The 21,098-nt window shown below is 37.0% G+C and overlaps 2 protein-coding genes across 2 annotated transcripts in view; one reads left to right on the top strand and one right to left on the bottom strand.

Annotated features, from left to right (window-relative positions):
- LOC140157178 (aminopeptidase N-like) overlaps window positions 1-21,098 on the top strand; it is a 92,636-nt gene that overhangs the window by 50,749 nt on the left and 20,789 nt on the right. The gene's annotated exons all lie outside the window — the stretch shown is intronic.
- On the bottom strand, window positions 14,161-15,445 carry LOC140156497 (somatostatin receptor type 2-like). Its single transcript, XM_072179439.1, has one exon. It carries the CDS (start codon window positions 15,443-15,445, stop codon window positions 14,444-14,446), a length of 1,002 nt encoding a protein of 333 aa, XP_072035540.1. The 3' UTR covers window positions 14,161-14,443.

The raw sequence follows: 21,098 nt of genomic DNA, 5'->3' as shown, positions 1-21,098 counted from the left end.
CCCTTATATAATATGGTGGAAAATCAAATAATGTTATGTGAGTGCCAAGATAAGCACCCCCCCTCCCCGATCATGTTGAGTCCCCCTCCCCGATCAATGTTGAGTCCTACTTTTTGGTCACGCGCGCCTAGTATAGTGACATCAACATTGATTGGTGGGGAAGGGGGAGGATTGAGGTGTTTGGAAAAATATAGACTTGACATCAAAGAAACCTTCATTTCATCACGTTAAAAATTACGGAAATAAGGCCATAACATAGTGTACGTTTTCCATAAGTGTTCTAACACATTTGTACACACAAAGTAAATAAGATAATTTTTGTTATAATGAGTGACAAATAAATAAATAGATAAATAAATAAATAAATAAATGAATGAATGAATGAATGAAGGAAGGAATAATTGATACCAAATTTGAAACCGTGGAAGTTTCTATCATTAATTTCGAAATTTAGAGACTGGTCACTTTAAAATCTTAAAACCATATTTTGTGCCCTGTTTTTAAAGTTTACTATTCATGACTGTAACTGTCAAAAGGTAAATTGGAAATGTGTGAATTATTGTTTTCACCAACAATTACTCCATAGAAGAAAATAAAAGTAAACGCAACATCTCTTGATTAGAAAACAAAACAAAAATAAACCCGTGCATACTTGTTTTGTTTTATAATTTTAAAGAATGCGGTCTACCTCAATTGAAGTAACGGAGTAAGAAAAAGAAATAAAAGAGGAAAAAAAATAACAGCATTACATGGATTCGAACTTATGATCTTCGTGTGAGAAGCGGGTGAACTAACCATGAGCCACTGGGGAAGCTTATAATCGCAATCGATTTCAGTGTATTTAATGCTCTGTCCATGCTACTGTATTGTGTTAAAAGCCATGGTTTTTTCCTATTTTGCTGCATTTATCTCACTTTTTAAAAAAAATATGCACGGTTACATTACACATCTTTGTGTCTGCGATATGTATATAGGTAATTATTTCTCCATAAGCCAAATTAGTACGGTCTACCATGGTGTAAAATAAATAGATATTACCTTTTGAAGTTATATTATGTTGGTAGACCGTTATTGCGTCATTAATTATTGTTATCCTTATTATAAATAAATTTGCATGACTACCAACAGTTCTGCTACAGTGTAGTGGTTAGGTTACTGACTTGTGATCACGAGGTCTAGAGTTCGTGTCTCGTTATTGCCGATTTCTTTGGCTTTTAAATTCTGCTCTGTATCCCTTTTATAAATTTCAGATGACACCTAAGACTGTGGAATTTATGGATTCATATTTTTTTTTTTCAGTTATGATCAATCGGTGGGATTAGAAATTACTTTAATGGGCGTTCTCGATAGAATTTCATTTATAAATACTTAGACTCTGTAGAGCAAGCGTTAACATGGCTACCCATACGTTTTAGAGGTTTTAGGTGTATAATTTAGAATTTTGATTTGGGGTTACAAAATAGGGTATACGTATTAGGGTTAGGATTTTCTATTAGAGTTAGAAATATGTTTTGGGGTTAGGATTTGAAATAAGAGTTAGACCTACCATGGTTACAGTTCCAAAACGGAGGGATCGTAAGGCCTCCTATATAGATATATCTTTACAAGCTGTTGCGGCGACTGAGGGCTATATCACAATTTCATGTATCACCAGAACCGGGGATCAGAAGTGTATCAGAAAAAAGGAAAAAATGCTAAGTCCGAAAGACTGAAAAGTTATCGAGATCAACCTGTAATGACGGTGACAGCCTATATGCCTACATTCATACATTTTGTGTGATATGTTTCCGCTTTTATTTTTTTGTTTTATTTTTTTTATAAATCTTATCAAGCATTTTATTTGGAATTTGATAAACGATTTTTAAGAAATTTGAGAAAAATGCTGTTTTGTGATTTTTATTGCAAAAACGACCATTTTTTAAAGATATTTTGTTTTGATTCGTTTGTGAAATTTGAAACTCTTATGACTTTCATAATAGGAGATCAGGAATGTCCCTGAGTATGTTGACTGAGTTAATAAAGTTTGACAATGACCATGATCAAAATCGCCATACTAGGATCCACAGCATGCTCATCTATCAGGGGAACAGTTCTTAAACCCCAACACATTTGTACATTCATTGAATGACCTTAGAAGATTTGGGTACAAAAACTCATATTCTGCAACTTGAGGTCAAATTTTGCACTATGATTATGTAATTGAGGTTATTGGACTATGTCATTGGGATGAGGCTCTTGTGGGCCATAGTGTTTTATACGAAGTCAGATTTTGCAATTCGGAACAAAATATTTCAATTGAATTTTAAACAAATGCGAATTTTAAGCTGTTGAAATCACAAATGGAAACAACTTATTTTCGTTCGAGTATATACATAAGATATAATATGCATAGAAACGTTCGAAAAAGTCGCTTTCCAGCACTTCTAAGAAAATAATATTTCAAAACTACTTACTGTATGGTTCGTATAATATATAGGAATCCAAATATTACATTCTATGACCATTCTTTGACAAGTGATTTTTGGTTTATTGCCTAATAACTATTATCATCTATTAATAATTATTTGAATGCCAATCTCCCCCTCCCTACCTACGAATAGGCCTACACGCGGTCATCATTTCTGACCGATTTCATTTTGGCATATATATAGGCCTAACCGATTTCTCTTTGGCATATTAACGTGTTTTTTTGGCCTATTGATTTTCGATATTGATTTTTGATAATCGATAACCAATTCTTTATCAATAATCAATAATCATTTGATCCTCCTCTACCCCTCCCCCATATACAACCAACCTAGCTATTAGCCATTTCATTTTCCAGTATGTCGTTGCATTTAAGTTATCAACATCGATTAATATTGATACTTGATTGATCGATTATCGATTATTGATAATCGATTATCAATTCCCTAACTCCCTCCCTGCCCCCCCCCCCCACACACACACACACAAGGAAATTGTGCTGACAAATGCAAGCCCCATGATGCTACAACAAAGCATTTTGTACTCCTTCCATTACTGGTCGATCACGATAGAATTTCAGTCTTTAAAACTTAGACTCCGTGGAGCAAGCGTTAACATTGCTACCCAAGCAGCCTGGGGTCTGGGATCAACCTGTAATGAATTTTGTTCATCTCCAATTTGATAAATCGTGGTTTGTTTCATGATATATGCCGGAAGGGCCTTGCATAGCCGGCGTTTGTAGGCCCCTACTAGTAAACGGGGATTTCGAACATCCCTGTCGGTATTATGTGTGTTTGCCCACGCCTACAACTTGCTCGTTTCCTCTGTAAAACGCGAACTTTCCTCGTGATTACCGTGTTTGCATCCCGCACATAACAGTTTCAACTCCTTACGATACTGATCATAACGAAAGGCGTAAATAATTGGATTACATGCTGAATTTAGCATTGCCATACTGACAGCAATCCCATAAAAGAACCCATTGAAATCGATGTACCCTCCAAGGTTATATTGCAAGAATAAGAAATGATCCGTCGACCAACAGATAATATAAACTGCAAACACAGTAATGAGTGTAGTGGTGACATTGCGCGTTTGCTTCGATGTACTGGATGCTGCGGATGTTGAGGCAGACTGCCGTTTAGGCTTCTTATTACCCGCAGGTTCATTCCCTTTTGTTTGAGGATCTTTTACATTTTCCTTATTTGTGCTGAGGTCAGTGGTTGCCGCAGATACAGTTGGTATTTCCTTTTTCTTCCAGCGTTTTCCGCGTTTCTGTAAGTTGAACGCGATGCGGATAAAACAATAACCCATTATAATGCAAAGAGCAAAGCGCCCTCATACCCCAATTTTGACATAAAACGGTAGTTAGCAAGAATACGGATGCCCTGAATTTAATGCAACTTTCACAAATGGATTCCTTGTCACCAATAACATATAAAACAACACCAATATCAATAGAATAGGGCATAGAATAACAATTTTGATGCAAAATGACAATTTTCAGACCCCCCCCTCAGACCCCCCTGTCCGAATAAGTTTTTTGGCCGGCACCTTCTCATTTTTTGGCAGATTTCAGTAAAAAAGGTGTCAAAATGCTCAGGAGATCATCCTGCATCAAATAAGCTTGAGCCCTAAGGAATCTGGCACATCATGGTTGTATAACCCAGTACTAGTTTACTAGTTTTACTACTTAACAACGAGGCCTTCTCTATTACCACAATCAATTTTGTGCGATTGTGCAAAATCTATTGTATCAAAATACGGCACGTGTAATTTAAAAAGAGACAAATACTATGACATACAAACATAATGTAATTGCTAACAATATCTTACCAGTTTTCCACAATTATCAAGCTTTTTTTTATAGCGGGTATTTGAATTATCAATCAATTTTGTTCATCTCCAATTTGATAAATCGTGGTTTGTTTCATGATATATGCCGGAAGGGCCTTGCATAGCCGGCGTTTGTAGGCCCCTACTAGTAAACGGGGATTTCGAACATCCCTGTCGGTATTATGTGTGTTTGCCCACGCCTACAACTTGCTCGTTTCCTCTGTAAAACGCGAACTTTCCTCGTGATTACCGTGTTTGCATCCCGCACATAACAGTTTCAACTCCTTACGATACTGATCATAACGAAAGGCGTAAATAATTGGATTACATGCTGAATTTAGCATTGCCATACTGACAGCAATCCCATAAAAGAACCCATTGAAATCGATGTACCCTCCAAGGTTATATTGCAAGAATAAGAAATGATCCGTCGACCAACAGATAATATAAACTGCAAACACAGTAATGAGTGTAGTGGTGACATTGCGCGTTTGCTTCGATGTACTGGATGCTGCGGATGTTGAGGCAGACTGCCGTTTAGGCTTCTTATTACCCGCAGGTTCATTCCCTTTTGTTTGAGGATCTTTTACATTTTCCTTATTTGTGCTGAGGTCAGTGGTTGCCGCAGATACAGTTGGTATTTCCTTTTTCTTCCAGCGTTTTCCGCGTTTCTGTAAGTTGAACGCGATGCGGATAAAACAATAACCCATTATAATGCAAGGGATGAAGAATTCCCAGAAAAAGATCAGTACCCCGATTGCGGATTTAACTTTCCGTATTTTTTCATACCAAGAAGGGTAGCCACATTCCCCGTTTTGGACGCCACCAACACCAAGGATCGCGTAGGTGACTTGCATCATTGGGCCAAAAACCCACGCAAGAGCAGCAAGGACAAAAACCGTCCTGCGCGAAAAGTTGTTAGCATAGGAAATAGGGTGTAACACGGCAGTGTATCTCTCCAGAGATACAGCCAGTAAGTTAAATGTCGAAACCGCGAAAAGAAAAAACAAAATCATGTGATTTTGCCAGAAGAAGCAGTACAGATACCCCAGGACAGCGTTAGTTGGTACTGCAAGAGGGAATATGTCTGTCATAGTCAAGAGTACAAGAGCCAGTGATGCCAGAAGGTCGGCAATAGCTTGCGTAACAATTAGGATATGTACCTTTTGGTGTTTCAATCGCACGGTAACGAGGCACACGGTAAAGTTACCAATCAAACCAACCAAGCCAATGATTATTTTTATAGAAGCAAATATTTTCTCTGATGTTGTATCAGGTTCTGGATCAAATGTTTTACCAGATTTCAGGTCTTCGCTTGAGTTGGATGCAACTTCCATGTTAAGGAGTTAACAGTGCCGCTTGTCTTCCTAACAAAATGTACTATAGTGTCAATCGCAACCTAGTCTGCTTTATTATGTCGTACACTTATATGCTTACTTCTGAAATAATATAAAATATATAATACACATGATGAAGTAATATCAAAGAAATGTACAGAGCACATGGGACATTTGGTCAAGTTACAAAAAATATTTAAAATAAATCGGAACTAAGCATAGAAGTTAAACAGGTCAGTACAGTATTGGTTACATGAAATGGTTACAAGTTTACTAAATATTAGTATTAGACTAGTATTACCATGATTACCATGAGTTATGAATAGACGTCGCCACGTACTTACCGATTTTAACTGGTTTTACGGTACTATCCTCTGAAGTTTTGAAAAGCGTTTTTGGCAAAAGGTAAGACAATTCTAATCATATACTGAACAAAACAGAAGTCAGAAATACTGCTGCCCTTTCTCAATATCAAGCTACATGGTATTGAAACTCCGATACGAATGATCTGATGTAAAGTATGACTATTGCTCTAATATCAGTGTAAAAATACAGAAGTCAACGTCATAATAAATCTCAACTATAGAGTTGCGCAGATAGACCGTTACTATTTTGTATAGCCCACAATGCATATTCTGGCTCTTTGGCTACTTTGTGCTTTACCCATGTTCACTGGCGAATTTCTTATATCTGCATTCGAATTGCGCCGTTCTTGGCAACCCTCTTGGTACTTCATGTACTTAAGAACTTGGTAAGAGGACGCCTAAAAAGAATAAGTTACGTTCTTAATCTTGTTCTTGTCCACGAAAAAGTCGTCAAAAGATGTCGTGAAGAAACTTAACTCAAGGTGTAACAAAATCAGGACGAAGGAGCAGATAAACAACAGACGGTGCGGGTGTGATAAAAGCATCAAAGGGGTATAATAATAAAGAATGACTTTGGATATTCAAGAACCATGTTTTTAATGCCGGGAAAGAGAAGGAGTATCAAGTAGTATGTTGAGCTATTTGCTGTAGAAATGATGATGTAACAGAATTAACTACCATAGCAATGGATGAATACAATGTTGAATATATCGCCCTGCACGACAACGTTCACACGGTACCTATGCATTGAACCATAGATGTCAAAGAAAGGCTGATATCATGATCACTCGGTGACACAAAAGCGAAATTGTGCATTGTGGGGTATGTTCAAAAATATCTACACATGCAGGAAATGGATTGAAGTTGGAACAACATAGCTGAGAGTAAAATAAAATCAAGTAATACTAGTATTCAGGAATTAGGTTTAATCAATAAAAGCTTTCAATTCGTGTATATTTTATCTAATTGAACAAGTTTCTTGTTATTACCAACATATATTCATGATATACATATGGCGGATTTGACCTTGGCATTAACAAAGTAAAGTATTAATCTTGTTGCATGATAGCGATCTAAAAAGTATTACCAATGAAAAAGCATTTGGAAATAAAACATGTTATTTCACTGCAGGATAATTGTTAGCGATTGATTGGTTTCGCTTATTGTTATACACATACCATTGTAACAATAAACTAATATCGTGAATTAAAATGTATGTTCATTAACTTAGAAACAAGGTCCTAGTTGTTGATGTTGTTTTTTATTAAAATCTGTCTCGGTATTTTCAATAAAATTGGGATCAGTGGGATATTAAGATTATAGTTTCAAATTAACGATTAAAACTTTGTGTTTGGGTTAAGGGGTGTCATAGCGACTTTTTCAGGTTAGCTCCCCGGGTTAGCCCTTGTTGAAAATTAAACATACACCAACTATCATGTGTGAGAAATGCCATGGGTCAGTACATGTGCAGGGAGCACGTGTGGCCGAGTGGATAAGGCGCCCGACTCATAATACATAGGTTGTGAGTTCGAGCCCCGCTCGTGCCAACGTGTTGTGTCCTTGGGCAAGGCACTTTATCCTCATTGCCTACTTGGGGGATGTGGTTGGGTTGGATTGGATGTTTGTATAGTTGTTTGTTTCAATGTTGCAATATTGGCGCTGATTAAGCTGCTGCCTGCAAATTGCATTGTGTCTGTTTAGGTGTGTTTAATGTACAATTCTAGCAATTTGACCTGCGGGTCACGATTAGAGTTTGAAATAAAAACCTTCCTTTTTTTTTTTTTTTTTTTTTTTTACATGTCATTATGTTATTTGCTAAGATTTTGGGGATAAATTAATGAAAATAAAATCGGTATTTTGCACATTTTCATTCAGAAATAACCACTGTTTGATATTTGTTATACATACACTGCTATTACACAGTGCTGCCATTATAACTTTTCACTGATATGGTTATATCTGAATTTTCCAATTCCCTAGATAAGTCTCATTAAATCGGATAGGACAAAAATGAGTGTAAACGATGGAATCAAGTCTTTTTTTAAAAATAGTTTGTAATAATGCAATCATCTTTACATAGTGTTGCTAGGTGACAGGTGGTCGTTGTGATGCTTTAACGCATTACGAGACGTATAAAAAGATCTCCATGCTGCTCTAAAAAACTTGTAATATCGAAAAATGTGAAATCTATTTGTGTGATATAAAGCCTGAATTGTATGTCCAAAGTATATAAAAGTATACATTTTTAAAAAGGAAATGAGTGATGGAATCCCATGATGACGTCAGATTTTTTTCTTAAAAAGGCTTCCTCATCTATGGTGTGCCAAGTGCTGTAATAACATAATATATTCTCCTCGGTGGTATCAGGTTCTGGATCAAATGTTTTACCAAATTTCAGATCTTCGCTCAAGCTGGTCATAGCCTCCATGTTAGGAAATAAAGTGTGCTGAGGCTTGTGGATCAACGTCTAGGCGTTGTGCCTGTGCGTAGCGCATTATAAACCACTGCGCCTTTTTTTAAAGGAAATATACATGTACAGTGTTTTTCTTCCCAGTAGAAACAGTTTTAATATGTAAAATCGCAGTAGTTTACTTTGGCATGGCCGATACATTATGATAAAGCAGCACACAGGAACGTGTATAGGAAAAATTGCATGCATTTCCATTTGAAAATCGTGTACCAATTATCACTATTACTTCTAGGTAAGAAGAAGAAAGGGTTTTATTTTTTGTGGTTTAAAACTCGGTTTGTAATAATAATAATAATACTAATAATAAATGGTTCTTTTAAGCCGCAAAATCTTCCACGGAACTCATAGCGCACAAAATCATGAAGAAGACAAACAAAGAAGCACTTAATTCTGTGAATCTGAAAAAGCTTGACGAAAGAGATGGGTTTAAGCTGACATTTAACATGAAAAAGTGTGGGAATGTTACGAAAATTGATTGGAAGCGAATTCCAAACAGTTGGAGCAGCAAAATGAAATGAGCGTTCACTGGCTGATTCAAGGTTTTCATGCGTTAGAAGCGGAATTTATTTCTGCGAATGTTGACTGCGCAAAATGTTCCTGTAAAATTAGTTCATGCATCTTCGAAAACTTGCCAAGCAATTCAAAAGGTTACTGTTATATTTTGGTGCGTTTTGTGGTTCTGGAGGTACGGTTAAATGTGAGATATTTTGAAAAAATATTGAAAAATCTAATGATCTCTGGAATTCAAATTCTCGTAAAAATTGCAATAAACCCGTGAATGAGTTGCAAAGATGTAACGGGTCAGCTTGTTGGGATCTTGACCTCACAGATAGTTATGGGTGCAGCCCGTCACTCAGAAGACCCGATACTCAGAAGACCCGCTATTCAGAAAACCCATTATTCAGAAGGCCCGCTAGTGAGAATTGCGGACCTTCTTAATAACGGACTTTCTAAATAGTGTGCTTTTTATACCAAATTTAAATGCAAATTTATGTAAAAGTCCTGCTAAAAAGAGCCGCTTCTGAGAATAGTGGGCCTTCTGAGTAACGGGTCTTCTTAGTGACGGTTGCCCTCGATAGTTATATGATTTTCCAATTTGAATAAAAAGTGTTGCAAGTCGATATTGACATGAATACGAACCTCCCATTTTCAACAATTAAGGAACTATATATAATAGACTGTTCCAGCTTACAGCTCTATAATGTACAATTAAGGTTTCAGTCTCATGTGAATTTTTCCAAACCAGGGAACGATACTAACACATTTGTATTGACGCCCATGCACAAAACAAGTTAGACCAGGCCTAACTATGAAAATTAGTCCTACGGAGACGGAACTCTTTGGTATTACATACCTTATTCTGTGTTATTTTGATCCTGTTAAAGGCAATTGCATGTAGCTTAATATTAGATGGATGCAGTTTAACTTTTGGACTTTGCTGGGATTAAAGGAGGAAACGAAATGGGTCGATGGATTCCTCTCTGAGCCTAACCTCCATAGTTAGACCAGGTTTAACTTTGGATTTGCTTATGACGACCTGTCAACCAGACCGACAATGCCATAATGCGCAGCCTCAGCAACCAATCACGCCGCGCCTTTGCCCTGACGTCAGACGCAAACTAGTCTTCTTAATTCAGTCTCAAAATACCACATGGAAAAATAATGTAATAAAGCTTGTCAATTTCGGGGTAGGTACTTCATTCGATATTCCCTAAGAAGTAAAGAATGCCAGAATGTATCAATAGTTAGGGGAAAAAGTTCACTTTGGTGACCACTCTCTGGCTAGTAAGGTTTGACGATTCGACTTCTATGGACCATTTAGAAAAAAAATAGCCACCATGTCCCTCGCGAAAATCCCGGCATTTTTCGCTAGAGGCCAAAATCCAAAATGGCGGCCACCACCATTTTGAAAATTTACGTTTTGAACCAGAGCACCTATAATCATGCACAAAGACACTTTTTCGGATATGTCGAGTACAAGGATTCCGATTCTGACATTAGTTTGACATTACGGCATCATTTTCACCCAGAAATCCAAGATGGTGGCCGGCACCATCTTGAAAAATTTAGTTTTGAACAAGAGGACCTTAAATCGTATACAAAGACACTTTTTTGGATAAGTCGACCACAAGGATTTCAAATTTGACATTACTTTGACATTACGAACTCATATTTACCCAGAAATCCAAGATGGTGGCCGCCGGCGCCATCTTGAAAAAAAATAAGTTTTGAACCAGATTACCTAAAATCGTGTACAAAGACACTTTTTCCGGTAAGTCGACCCCAAGAAATCCGAATCTGACATTAATTTGACGTTACAAAATAATTTCAGATATGACAGTTTAAACCCCCGATAAGGCGCCGTAACCCCAGATAAGGGACGTACACCTCAGATAAACCAGTCCCAACCCCAAATAAGGCGCCTTAACCATAAATAAGGAACATAAACCTAATATAAGAGAAGTAAACCCCAGACGGTGCCTTATCTGGGGTTTAGACTGCCATATCTGAGTTTACGTCTCTTATCTGGGGTTAAGGCGCCTTATCTTGGGTTTAGATGCCTTATCTGAGGTTTACGACCTTTATCTGGGGTTAACAACCCTTATCTAGAGTTAAGGCACCTTATGTGGGGTTTAGATGCCTTTTCTGGGGTTTATGTTCCTTATTTAGGGTTAAGGCGCCTTATTTGGGGTTTAGACTGCTTTATCTGGGGTCTACGTCGCTTATCTGGGGTTACGGCGCATCATCTGGGGTTTATATGCCTTATCTGGGTTTAGACTGCGATACGCTAAGGTTAAGGCATCTTAGCCACAGGTAAGGAACGTAAACCCATGATAAGGCCGTCTAAACCAAAGGTAAGGCGCCTTGTCCCTAGAAAAGGGATGTAAACCCAAGATAAGGCAGTTGAAACCCCATATAAGAGACATGAACCCCAGATAAGGCGGAAATGACACACTTATGCTTCTGCTCTCATTCAAAAATCACATTTACGCTCTACCAAATGAGGGCCATCTTGGATTTCTGGGCAAAAATTATTTTGTAACGTCAAATTAATGTCAGATTCGGATTTCTTGGGGTCGACTTACCGGAAAAAGTGTCTTTGTACACGATTTTAGGTAATCTGGTTCAAAAATTATTTTTTTCAAGATGGCGCCGGCGGCCACCATCTTAGAATTCTTGGTAAATATGAGTTCGTAATGTCAAAGTAATGTCAAATTTGAAATCCTTGTGGTCGACTTATCCAAAAAAGTGTCTTTGTACACGATTTAAGGTCCTCTTGTTCAAAACTAAATTTTTCAAGATGGTGCCGGCCACCATCTTGGATTTCTGGGTGAAAATGATGCCGTAATGTCAAACTAATGTCAGAATCGGAATCCTTGTACTCGACATATCCGAAAAAGTGTCTTTGTGCATGATTATAGGTGCTCTGGTTCAAAACTTAAATTTTCAAAATGGTGGTGGCCGCCATTTTGGATTTTGGCCTCTAGCGAAAAATGCCGGGATTTTCGCGAGGGACATGGTGGCTATTTTTTTCTAAATGGTCCATAGAAGTCGAATCAATCGTCAAACCTTACTAGCCAGAGAGTGGTCACCAAAGTGAACTTTTCCCCCTAACTACAAATAATTTGGGTCCTTTTCTCGAAATCTTAGAACAGTTCATCAATTCACCTTTTCTGTAAATCCCATAATCCTTGCCTTGCCTTGCGCAGTAACGATGTTCGATAAACAATGTGCGCATCGGCGCAGATCAGCGTGACGTCAAATGATGAGGTCTCAGGTGTACTCGCAAAGGCTTATGGGATTTAAAGAAAAGGTGAATTGAACTCCTGGACTAAGCACCGTAGATACATTTCAACACGATGGGACTATTTTTAAGTTTCCCAACTGTGACCTTTGACCCCTCGTGGGGACCACAGGGGCATAGAAAAAATTGAACCAATCTAATTTTTATCATTTCATGTATAAGGAAGCCAAAAAACATTGGTTCCAACTAATGTAGGAATAAAAAAATCCCAAACCCATAGCGCCCTGTACTATACCCAGGAATTTTGAGAAATTCTTCTCGTCTTTATCATGTATTATTGCAATTAACAAAAAACCATGCTCACTTAGTCCTTCAATGCGACTCTCAGCTGAGAAATTGTCCCTCCCCTACCGAGGCCATTCTTGAACGACTATACTTATAGCTGTATTTAAATTTAATTTAGAAGCTGTATAGATTGACTATACGACTATGTTTATGTGCTAGACTTCCCCATAATCCAATTGCCCATTGTCCATACTCTGGATACTACATTTATACATAAAACTCTGTTTGTATTATTAATAGAATTAATTTGTGTACAATTATTTCACACCTGATCTTTTCAGTCACCGTACTACCCCTGTTATGTCTGCTAGCTTCCCAAGTGGACTACTGACTTGGATTGTGGTTTTCTGGCCTACTAAAATTAGCCATGATGTAATGCATCTTTAAATGGGTCTAGCTTGTGATTGGTCACCCAGATATGATTTAAATCCTCCGAGCACCTGCCATTACCACTAACTACCGCGTACAAAATTATCTGTGGAATTTGCGGCGCTATGTGTTGGTGCGAAAGTTACTAAACTTTTTCATGGAAGTACGGCGTCTCTTGCTTCCATGCTTGGTGCTTGTGGTTAGATTGGATTGATAACAAATGGATGTCGAGTTCGAATGATATTGTGTGTTATTGATAATGTTCCAGGAAAAGTCCGGGGACAAAGTCTTGCTCAAAATCCATAGTTCACAGTCGATTTTTTACTCGGGGTTTCGCGATCAATAAACTGATACATACCAAAATCAGAATTGTTCAGTTAGCGAGCTGTCGTCGTTATGCCAAGATATGTTGCATTCGTTAACATACGTATATTTTGCTTTTACTGGCACCAATAAACCATTTTTATGACCATTGTGATAAACTTCTGTATAATTTCGAGTTCAAATGCAACAATAAACGGAATTTTATATAGCGCCTTAGCATAAGTATGAACAAAGCGCTTTACAATGATCTTAAAAGTACAACTTACACTTAGGCTACAGTAAAATGTACAACTTAATTAAAAATAAAAATAAAACTTAGTTTGGAAATAAATAGGTTTTCAGATTAGATTTAAAAGTGGCCAGACTATGTGCAGTACGAAGTTTTACAGGTAATTTGTTCCAAAATACCTGTAAATGCATGCGTACATTATGATTAATGACATGTTTTTAATTTATAAAAATTCGACTATAGTATTGACAATATACAAAGAGATTATTTCTTAATCTTACTTTCCTTTATTGTTGAGCTTAAACAGTCTTAGAATTGTTGATTTCAAACAAATTTTATTTATCTAGGTTTGGTAATTAGTGGTATATGTTTCATAATGCCGGTATGTGTTTGCGTTTCGCTAGTTTTACTACTGGAAACCGGGGATTTCGGGTGCAGTGACGTGCGCAGGAGGGGGGAAGCATTACCTCCACTTTTGTCAGCCGGGGGAAAATTTAAGTTAGAGGACAATTTTCAGTTCATGGGGACACTTTTCAGTCGTGAAATGCCTCGGTAAATGATCAGTTAGGGTATAATAATCAATGCACTTTCGTTTGAAGTCGTAATTAATTGAATGAATGAAATATAACTGAATCATATGTTCACTATTCATGCTAATTCAAAATTGCCCATTTTTAAGGTCACTGTCAGGGCAACGCGACATTTTCCTCCTCCTCCCTCTCAAGAAATCATGTGTTACTGCCCAATTGGGTGGATTAAAGTCGCTTAAAATCGATGTTAGATTCTTTTGTGTTGTAAACTGTCATCATTCTTTTGTCTACATGTAACACGGGTGATAGAATGCAGTTTAAAATACCTTCCAAGGCCGCATTATTTCATATTTTAGGTGAGATTGAGCCGACGGGGACCCAGCGTTGGCTGCCGTTGAGGTGTAGGAATGCGTGAAATTGGATTCGTCTATAGATTGCTCGTTGTCTCTGCAGAACGTGAACTATCTTCAGCACGTTTACCGTGTCTGCATCCCGCAAATAACACATGTAACTCCTTACGATACTGATCATATCGAAAGGCATAGATAATTGGATTACATGCTGAATTCAAAATAGCCATGCTGACGGCAAACCCATATAGTGGCCCATTGAAATCTATGTACCCTCCAAGATTATATTGTAAGAATAAGAAATGATCCGTCGACCAGCAGATGACATAAACAGCAAACACAGTAATGAGCGCGATGGTGACGTTGCGCGTTTGTTTTGATGCACTGGATGCGGCCGAACGTTTTTTCAAGCGTTTTTCGCGTTTCTGTAACTCTAACGCGATGCGAGTAAAACAAAACCCCATTATAATACATGGAACAAAGAACTGCCATAAAAAGATGAGTATCCCTATCGCGGATTTAGTGTTTTCATTCACAGAAGGGTGCCCACATTCTCCGTTTTGGAGAGCACCAACTGTAATGATCGCGTAGATAACCTCCATGATTGGGCCAAATATCCACGCAAGAGCAACAAGGACGAAAATCTTGCTGCGCGTTAAGGTGTTACCGTACGACATAGGGTGCAACACAGCAATGTACCTCTCCAAAGATATAGCCACTAGATTGAATGTAGAGACCGCGAAAAGAAAAAACAAAATCAATCGACTTTGCCATAAGAAACAATACAGATAACCAAGAAATGCATAAGTCGGAACTGCAGGAGGGTATATGTTCGTGAAAGTCCAGATTACAAGAACCAGCGATGCTAGAAGGTCGACAATTGCTTGCGTAACAATTAGGATGTTGACCTTGTGTCGTTTCAAGCGCACGGTAACGAGGCACACAGTAAAGTTACCAATCAACCCAACAAAGCCGATGATGATTTTTATAGAAGCTAATATCGTCTCTCCAGTTGAATCAGGTTCTGGATCAGATGTGTTACCAGATACATTTTGCACACCTTCGCTTGAGTTGGCCATATTTTCGGCATTAGTAATGGCTAATGAAAAGAGTCACGGTGTCTTTTCCCAGTAGACTGTTTGGTAGTTTGGTATGTCGAACACCAAATTCTGGAATAATACATGTGATACATAATTATAATAAGCAGGCAAAATCGAAGGAACGTGACAGAAAAAACAGGACATTTTGCAAATCATCAACCAAGGTTCAACTCTTTTAGTAAAAGAACAAACTTTGGAATCCTTTGTTGTTTAAAATAATAATAGGCCAAACAAATTGGTACCATCAAATTTGATAATTCTTGAAAAGCCTGCCTCTTCCAAATGCAACATTTGGATACACTTAAAATGTCCAGAATGTATAGTGTATGATTTACAAAGTATTTGGATCTTGTGTTGAATTTGCTGTGCAAGACTCATCCATTATCAATTAGAACTGATAGGAACCAATCATTTTGATACAGCTTGCATGCTGCTTTATTACTGGGAAGACACTTTGATAGTGACTTAAGTGTAAGGGATAATTCTAAAAGGTTAAATTGAAAAATAAAAAGGCAAGGGCGTACCCAGTGGGAGCCTGGGGAAAATTACCCCCCCAGAAATGTTTCAAGGATAACATGGTAAAGAGTAAACTGTCCTTAAAATGACTAAAAGTATTAATAAATGGGAACAAAAACTTGTCTTTGTCCCCTCACACTAAAATCTTGGCTACACCACTGTAAAATATGGTCTTCTAGTGACTCGGGTGCAGCATTTTTAGGTGCTAAGAGAGAGGCCCTTTGGTGACATGTGGGTGATTACGTCTTTGTCAGATAAGTGGATACTAGGATGGCAGTATTAACAAAAATGAAATATTTCATGAAGATGTACCAAGATGTTTTGTCGTAGTTTGCTTTAAAACCTCCTGTATTTTCTTTTGGAGATCATAGTATAGTACCACAGTATGTGAATACCCCTTCCTTCTCTAGATGTATTTTGCATGTTTTTAGCAGTTATATATATCAGAGGCTCCTGAAGATTTAGAATATTGGGGGGGGGGCAACATTGTTGGTCTCCTGCGAGGTGCGAAACGCTGAAGGGGTGGATGCGAAGCGCGGAAGCTCTTGAAATGCATACATTTTTACATGAATTGTACCTTATATTTTTAATTATACCCTAAAATTATGAATTTTACCTTAAAATTATGAATCTGACCCTAAAATTATGAATTTTACCCTAAAATTTATGAATTTTACCCTAAAATTATGAATTTTACCCGAAAATTTATGAATTTTACCCGAAAATTATGAATTTTACCTCAGATTATTGGGGGGCTCTAGGGTACTTGAGCCCCCCCCATTAAATATAGAGGGGCCGGGCCCCAGGCCCCCCGGTTCCGGAGCCACTGTATATAATGAGTAATACACGTTTTTCGCAAGAAAGTGAAAAATATTCCAATTGTCCACGACTGTATCAAAGATATTTAGTTTAGTTTAGTTCAGTTTATAGTTTATAGCGTAGTTGTTTTAGTATCATGAAATGGTTGCAAATAATCTTAATTACACACAAGATCGAAAAACAATTTCGTATTTTTATTGTTTTGTCCAGAATTCGAATAAACTTGGCACTGATTTAGAAAGTACTTACCGATTTACTGGTTTTTCGGTACCAACTATCTTCTGGGTATCTGACAGGCGTTTTTGGCAAGCAAAGAAAACGCAGGGCATTTACTAAACGAAACAGAAGTCATAAATACTGTTACCGTTTTGTTACCGGCTTGATGCTGTACTCTCGATAGTACTAAAACCCCGATACGAATTAGTCCTACTGGACTGATGAAAGATATCAACGTCCGATTAATCTCAACAATAGAGTTGCACAGATGGATTTCCCACAATGCATAGTCTGGCGTTTACTTACACAAGCGAATCGCTGGTACCTGCGTGCGAGTTACGGCGTTCATGTGCCGCGTTCCCTAGCCTGGGAGTAGAAACCCTATTGGCACCTTATACTTAAGGATATAAGAAGACCTACTAATAACATTGTGTTCTTGTCCAAGAAGAAAAGATGCCGGGCAGATATTTACTCAACATACTAAGCAACAGACAGGTGGGTGCGATAAAAACATCAAAGTGGTATATGAAGAATGACTTTCAGAGGCTCCGGAAGATTTTGAATATGGGGGGGGGGGGCAAATACTTGGCCTGCTCCGAGGCGCGAAACGCTGAAGGGGTGTGTGCGGGTGCGGGTCTGCCCGTACCTTGTAATTGTACCTTATATTTTGAATTATACCCTAAAATTATGAAATTTACCTTAAGGTTATGAATCTGATCCTAAAATTACGAATTTTTCCCAAAAAATGCGAATTTACCTCAGATTATTGGGGGGGGGGGGGGGGGGGGCTCTAGGGTACTTGGGCCCCTCAACAAAATTATTGAGGGCCGGGCCCCCAGCCCCCCGGTTCTGGAGCCAATGACTTTGGAGATTCCAGAACTATGTTTCTAATGATGGGAAAGACAAGAAGGCTAAGTTATTGGTATGTTGGCATTTTCTAACACAAAAGCAAAATAGTGCATCGTGGGATATGTTTAAAAAATATCTGCATGGGTTTGGGTCTTTCCCAACCTTGTCCTGGGTTTCGTGTGTCCATAAAGAGTGATTTGATAACCTAGCATACAGGAAATAAGTTGAACGTGGAACAACATAGCTGCGACTAGAATGAAACCAAGTCATAGCATGCTATAGTAGCTTATAGTCATAGCAGTCAGGAATTAGCTTTAAACAGTCATGGTCAAATCACAGATCCTGGTTTACTAGTGTCAGGTTTACATGCACTAAAATCAGTGTACTTATATCAGGATATATTTATAAATGCGCTTTTATAAATACGCACGTGACCACCTCCGCGCTGCCATAACAGCTTATAGACAGTAAGTCTCGAAGTGACCTTCTACATAGCGAGTGGTCTTCCTATATATTTGAATGCAAAGGCGGAACAACATGAGACTGCTGTGCAGCAAAATTGTCTATTTTGTTCAACTTTGTGATTATATTGTAAACGTTTCCGTCGTTGAATATTTTTCCGTCGTCAAATACTTTCAAAATGTTGTTTTTGATAACATATTACAAATTCGGAATTGCAATGTGTGTAATAATTTTGCAATTCAATTAATACTTAAATTTGATGGTATTTATCTACAGAGTTCCTATCCTTTTCTGTATAGTAGTCAATGCATGCGGATTTGGTCACACTTGTTGGTCTTAGTATGTCGTGCCCATGGGTCACGTGCGTATTTATAAAAGCGCATTTATAAATATAACCGAAGTACACTGGAAATCGTGCAAATCGTGTTTTAAAAGATGTCATATCTGGCAGATGAGTAGTATTTATATATTGAGCTAAAGTAATTGAAGTTCGCTCAGAGGGTCAAGTTCAAAATTACCAAAAAATTATCAAAAATAGACCTGTTCAAAACTCACACCATCGTGATCCTCTGGTAATAAGGATTCAGAAAAAGTATACTTTGTATCTATGGAGTTATGGGCAAAAGAATAACTTGACATTATGACGTCATTGTCTAATTTTTCCCCCACAGGGGGCAAAATGAAACTTATTGATTAAAATGATCTCAAATTATTTGTCTTGTTGCAAGAAACAAGAAAAAGAATTGTTTAAACTATCATGGGTGCTTTCTTTTCCCAGGTAACAATATGCCACTCCAATAAACTTGCAATATCGGAAAATGTGAAATCATCACAATAATAAGCATTTTCTTTTTAGTGAAATAAACGTAGTTCTTAGAATTTTGATTTTACCCTATAATTCCATAAACATGATAAAAGCGAGCGTTAACAAATGCGTAACATATCGTAAGAAATAATGAAAGAAATGAAGAACGAAAAAGAACGAAAGAAAAAGAAAGAAAGAAAGAAAGAAAGAAAGAAAGAAAGAAAGAAAGAAAGAAAGAAAGAAAGAAAGAAAGAAAGAAAGAAAGAAAGAAAGAAAGAAAGAAAGAAAGAAAAATTTACCAAAATAAATTTCAAATATTAAGGATTTTACAGCTATATCAATTTAATTGCTATTTCAGATACTTGTACATTAATTTTATTAGAAATATCAGATCTTTTTGTATTCGCAGAATTATCTGTGATATTCTTTCTCTAAGACCTTTGTACACTATATACCAAAACAAATTTCTTATATATATTTCAAAATATTTCATTTATTCATCCATCCAACAAAATATACATACATCAACATACTCTTCCAATAAATAACACATTCTTTGTTATCTTCTTATTTCCTTATTTAACACACTCTTATCATTTTTGGAAAGTGTGCATGTTCTTGAGAGCGCTTCAAGTTGCTTCAAAAATCAACGCATCACATTTCGATGTTCTTTCCGTTCTTGAAAGTGCTATGTCAATAATATCATATTGTGGGGTCCAGTTGGAGCCATTCGTGCCGTTCTTGAAAGGGCTTCAGCATGTTCAGTTGGCTTTTTAATATGATCATTATGTGCCAAGTGTTGTGATATGCATGAGCCAATCTTGTACTTCTTCTTAGTAATTTTATGGTGCACAGTTCTTGAAAGTGTTTTCTTAAGGGCTGGGGTATGAACTTTTGGACAGTATTTATTGTGGGACATTAGAGCACATCAGACATATCGAATTGCATTCTGAATACGAAGAATGTCATTCTGATATCAAATAATTTTGATTTTTGAAATTCGCAATTTAATACACATTTTATGGCAAATCATTAAAATTGATATTTTTGATATTGAACAGTACTTGAAGTAAACTTTATAAATCTGATGATTTATACTTAAAGTGTATGTAGGTGGGATGAAAAGCCGACGATCAATTGAAAATTTTGACCTTTCGTATTGAAGATATGGATTTTTTCCCAAAACACCAAAAAAATAGGTCTTTTTGGGAAAAAATCCATATCTTCAATATGAAAGGTCAAAATTATCAATTGACCGTCGGCTTTTCCTCCCTGCTACATACACTTTAAGAATGTGTCATTAGATTTATATAATTTACTTCGAGGACTGTTATATATCAAACATTTGAACAATATCAAATTTTTATAATTTGTCATAAAATTTTATTATATTGTGATTTTCAAAAATGAAAATTATTTGATATCAGAAAGACATGCTTCGTATTCAGAATGCAATTCGATAGGTCTGAGGTGCTCTCATGTCCCACAAAAAATACTGTCGAAACGCAATAAACGCTCATTTTAGATCCCTTAATATATTCATCAATTTTAGATGTGCTTCAAGTTTTACAAACATTGTTACAATAACACGTGAATGTGCCGTTCTTAAACTACTCCACTCATTAAATTAAGTCACTCATATACTTTGTGCATGCTTTAACGTCAATATTGATATGATACTAAAAACTAAAAAATTACACCCATTAATAAGCCTTACTTATTAAAAGAAACATGCCCGTTTTGAAAGTGTCTTTATGTTGTACCGTTCGTGACTGTGCTTTTTAATCAACTAACCAATTTCAAAGGTGTTTAAATATATAAGTGAAACACTATTATATTCATAATAAAGTATGTGCCGTTCTTAATCGTTCTTAATTCCTACGTATACTTATTCAAAGAAACATGTCGTTCTTGAAAGTATTATATATGGAATACCATACAGAAAGTGGTTTTAAATCTACTCAT

This window comes from Amphiura filiformis, chromosome 7, assembly GCF_039555335.1.
Source record: "Amphiura filiformis chromosome 7, Afil_fr2py, whole genome shotgun sequence".
Lineage (NCBI taxonomy): Eukaryota > Metazoa > Echinodermata > Ophiuroidea > Amphilepidida > Amphiuridae > Amphiura > Amphiura filiformis.
The sequence above is the reverse complement of the archived record's forward strand: the minus strand, read 5'-3'. Positions and strand labels throughout refer to the sequence as shown.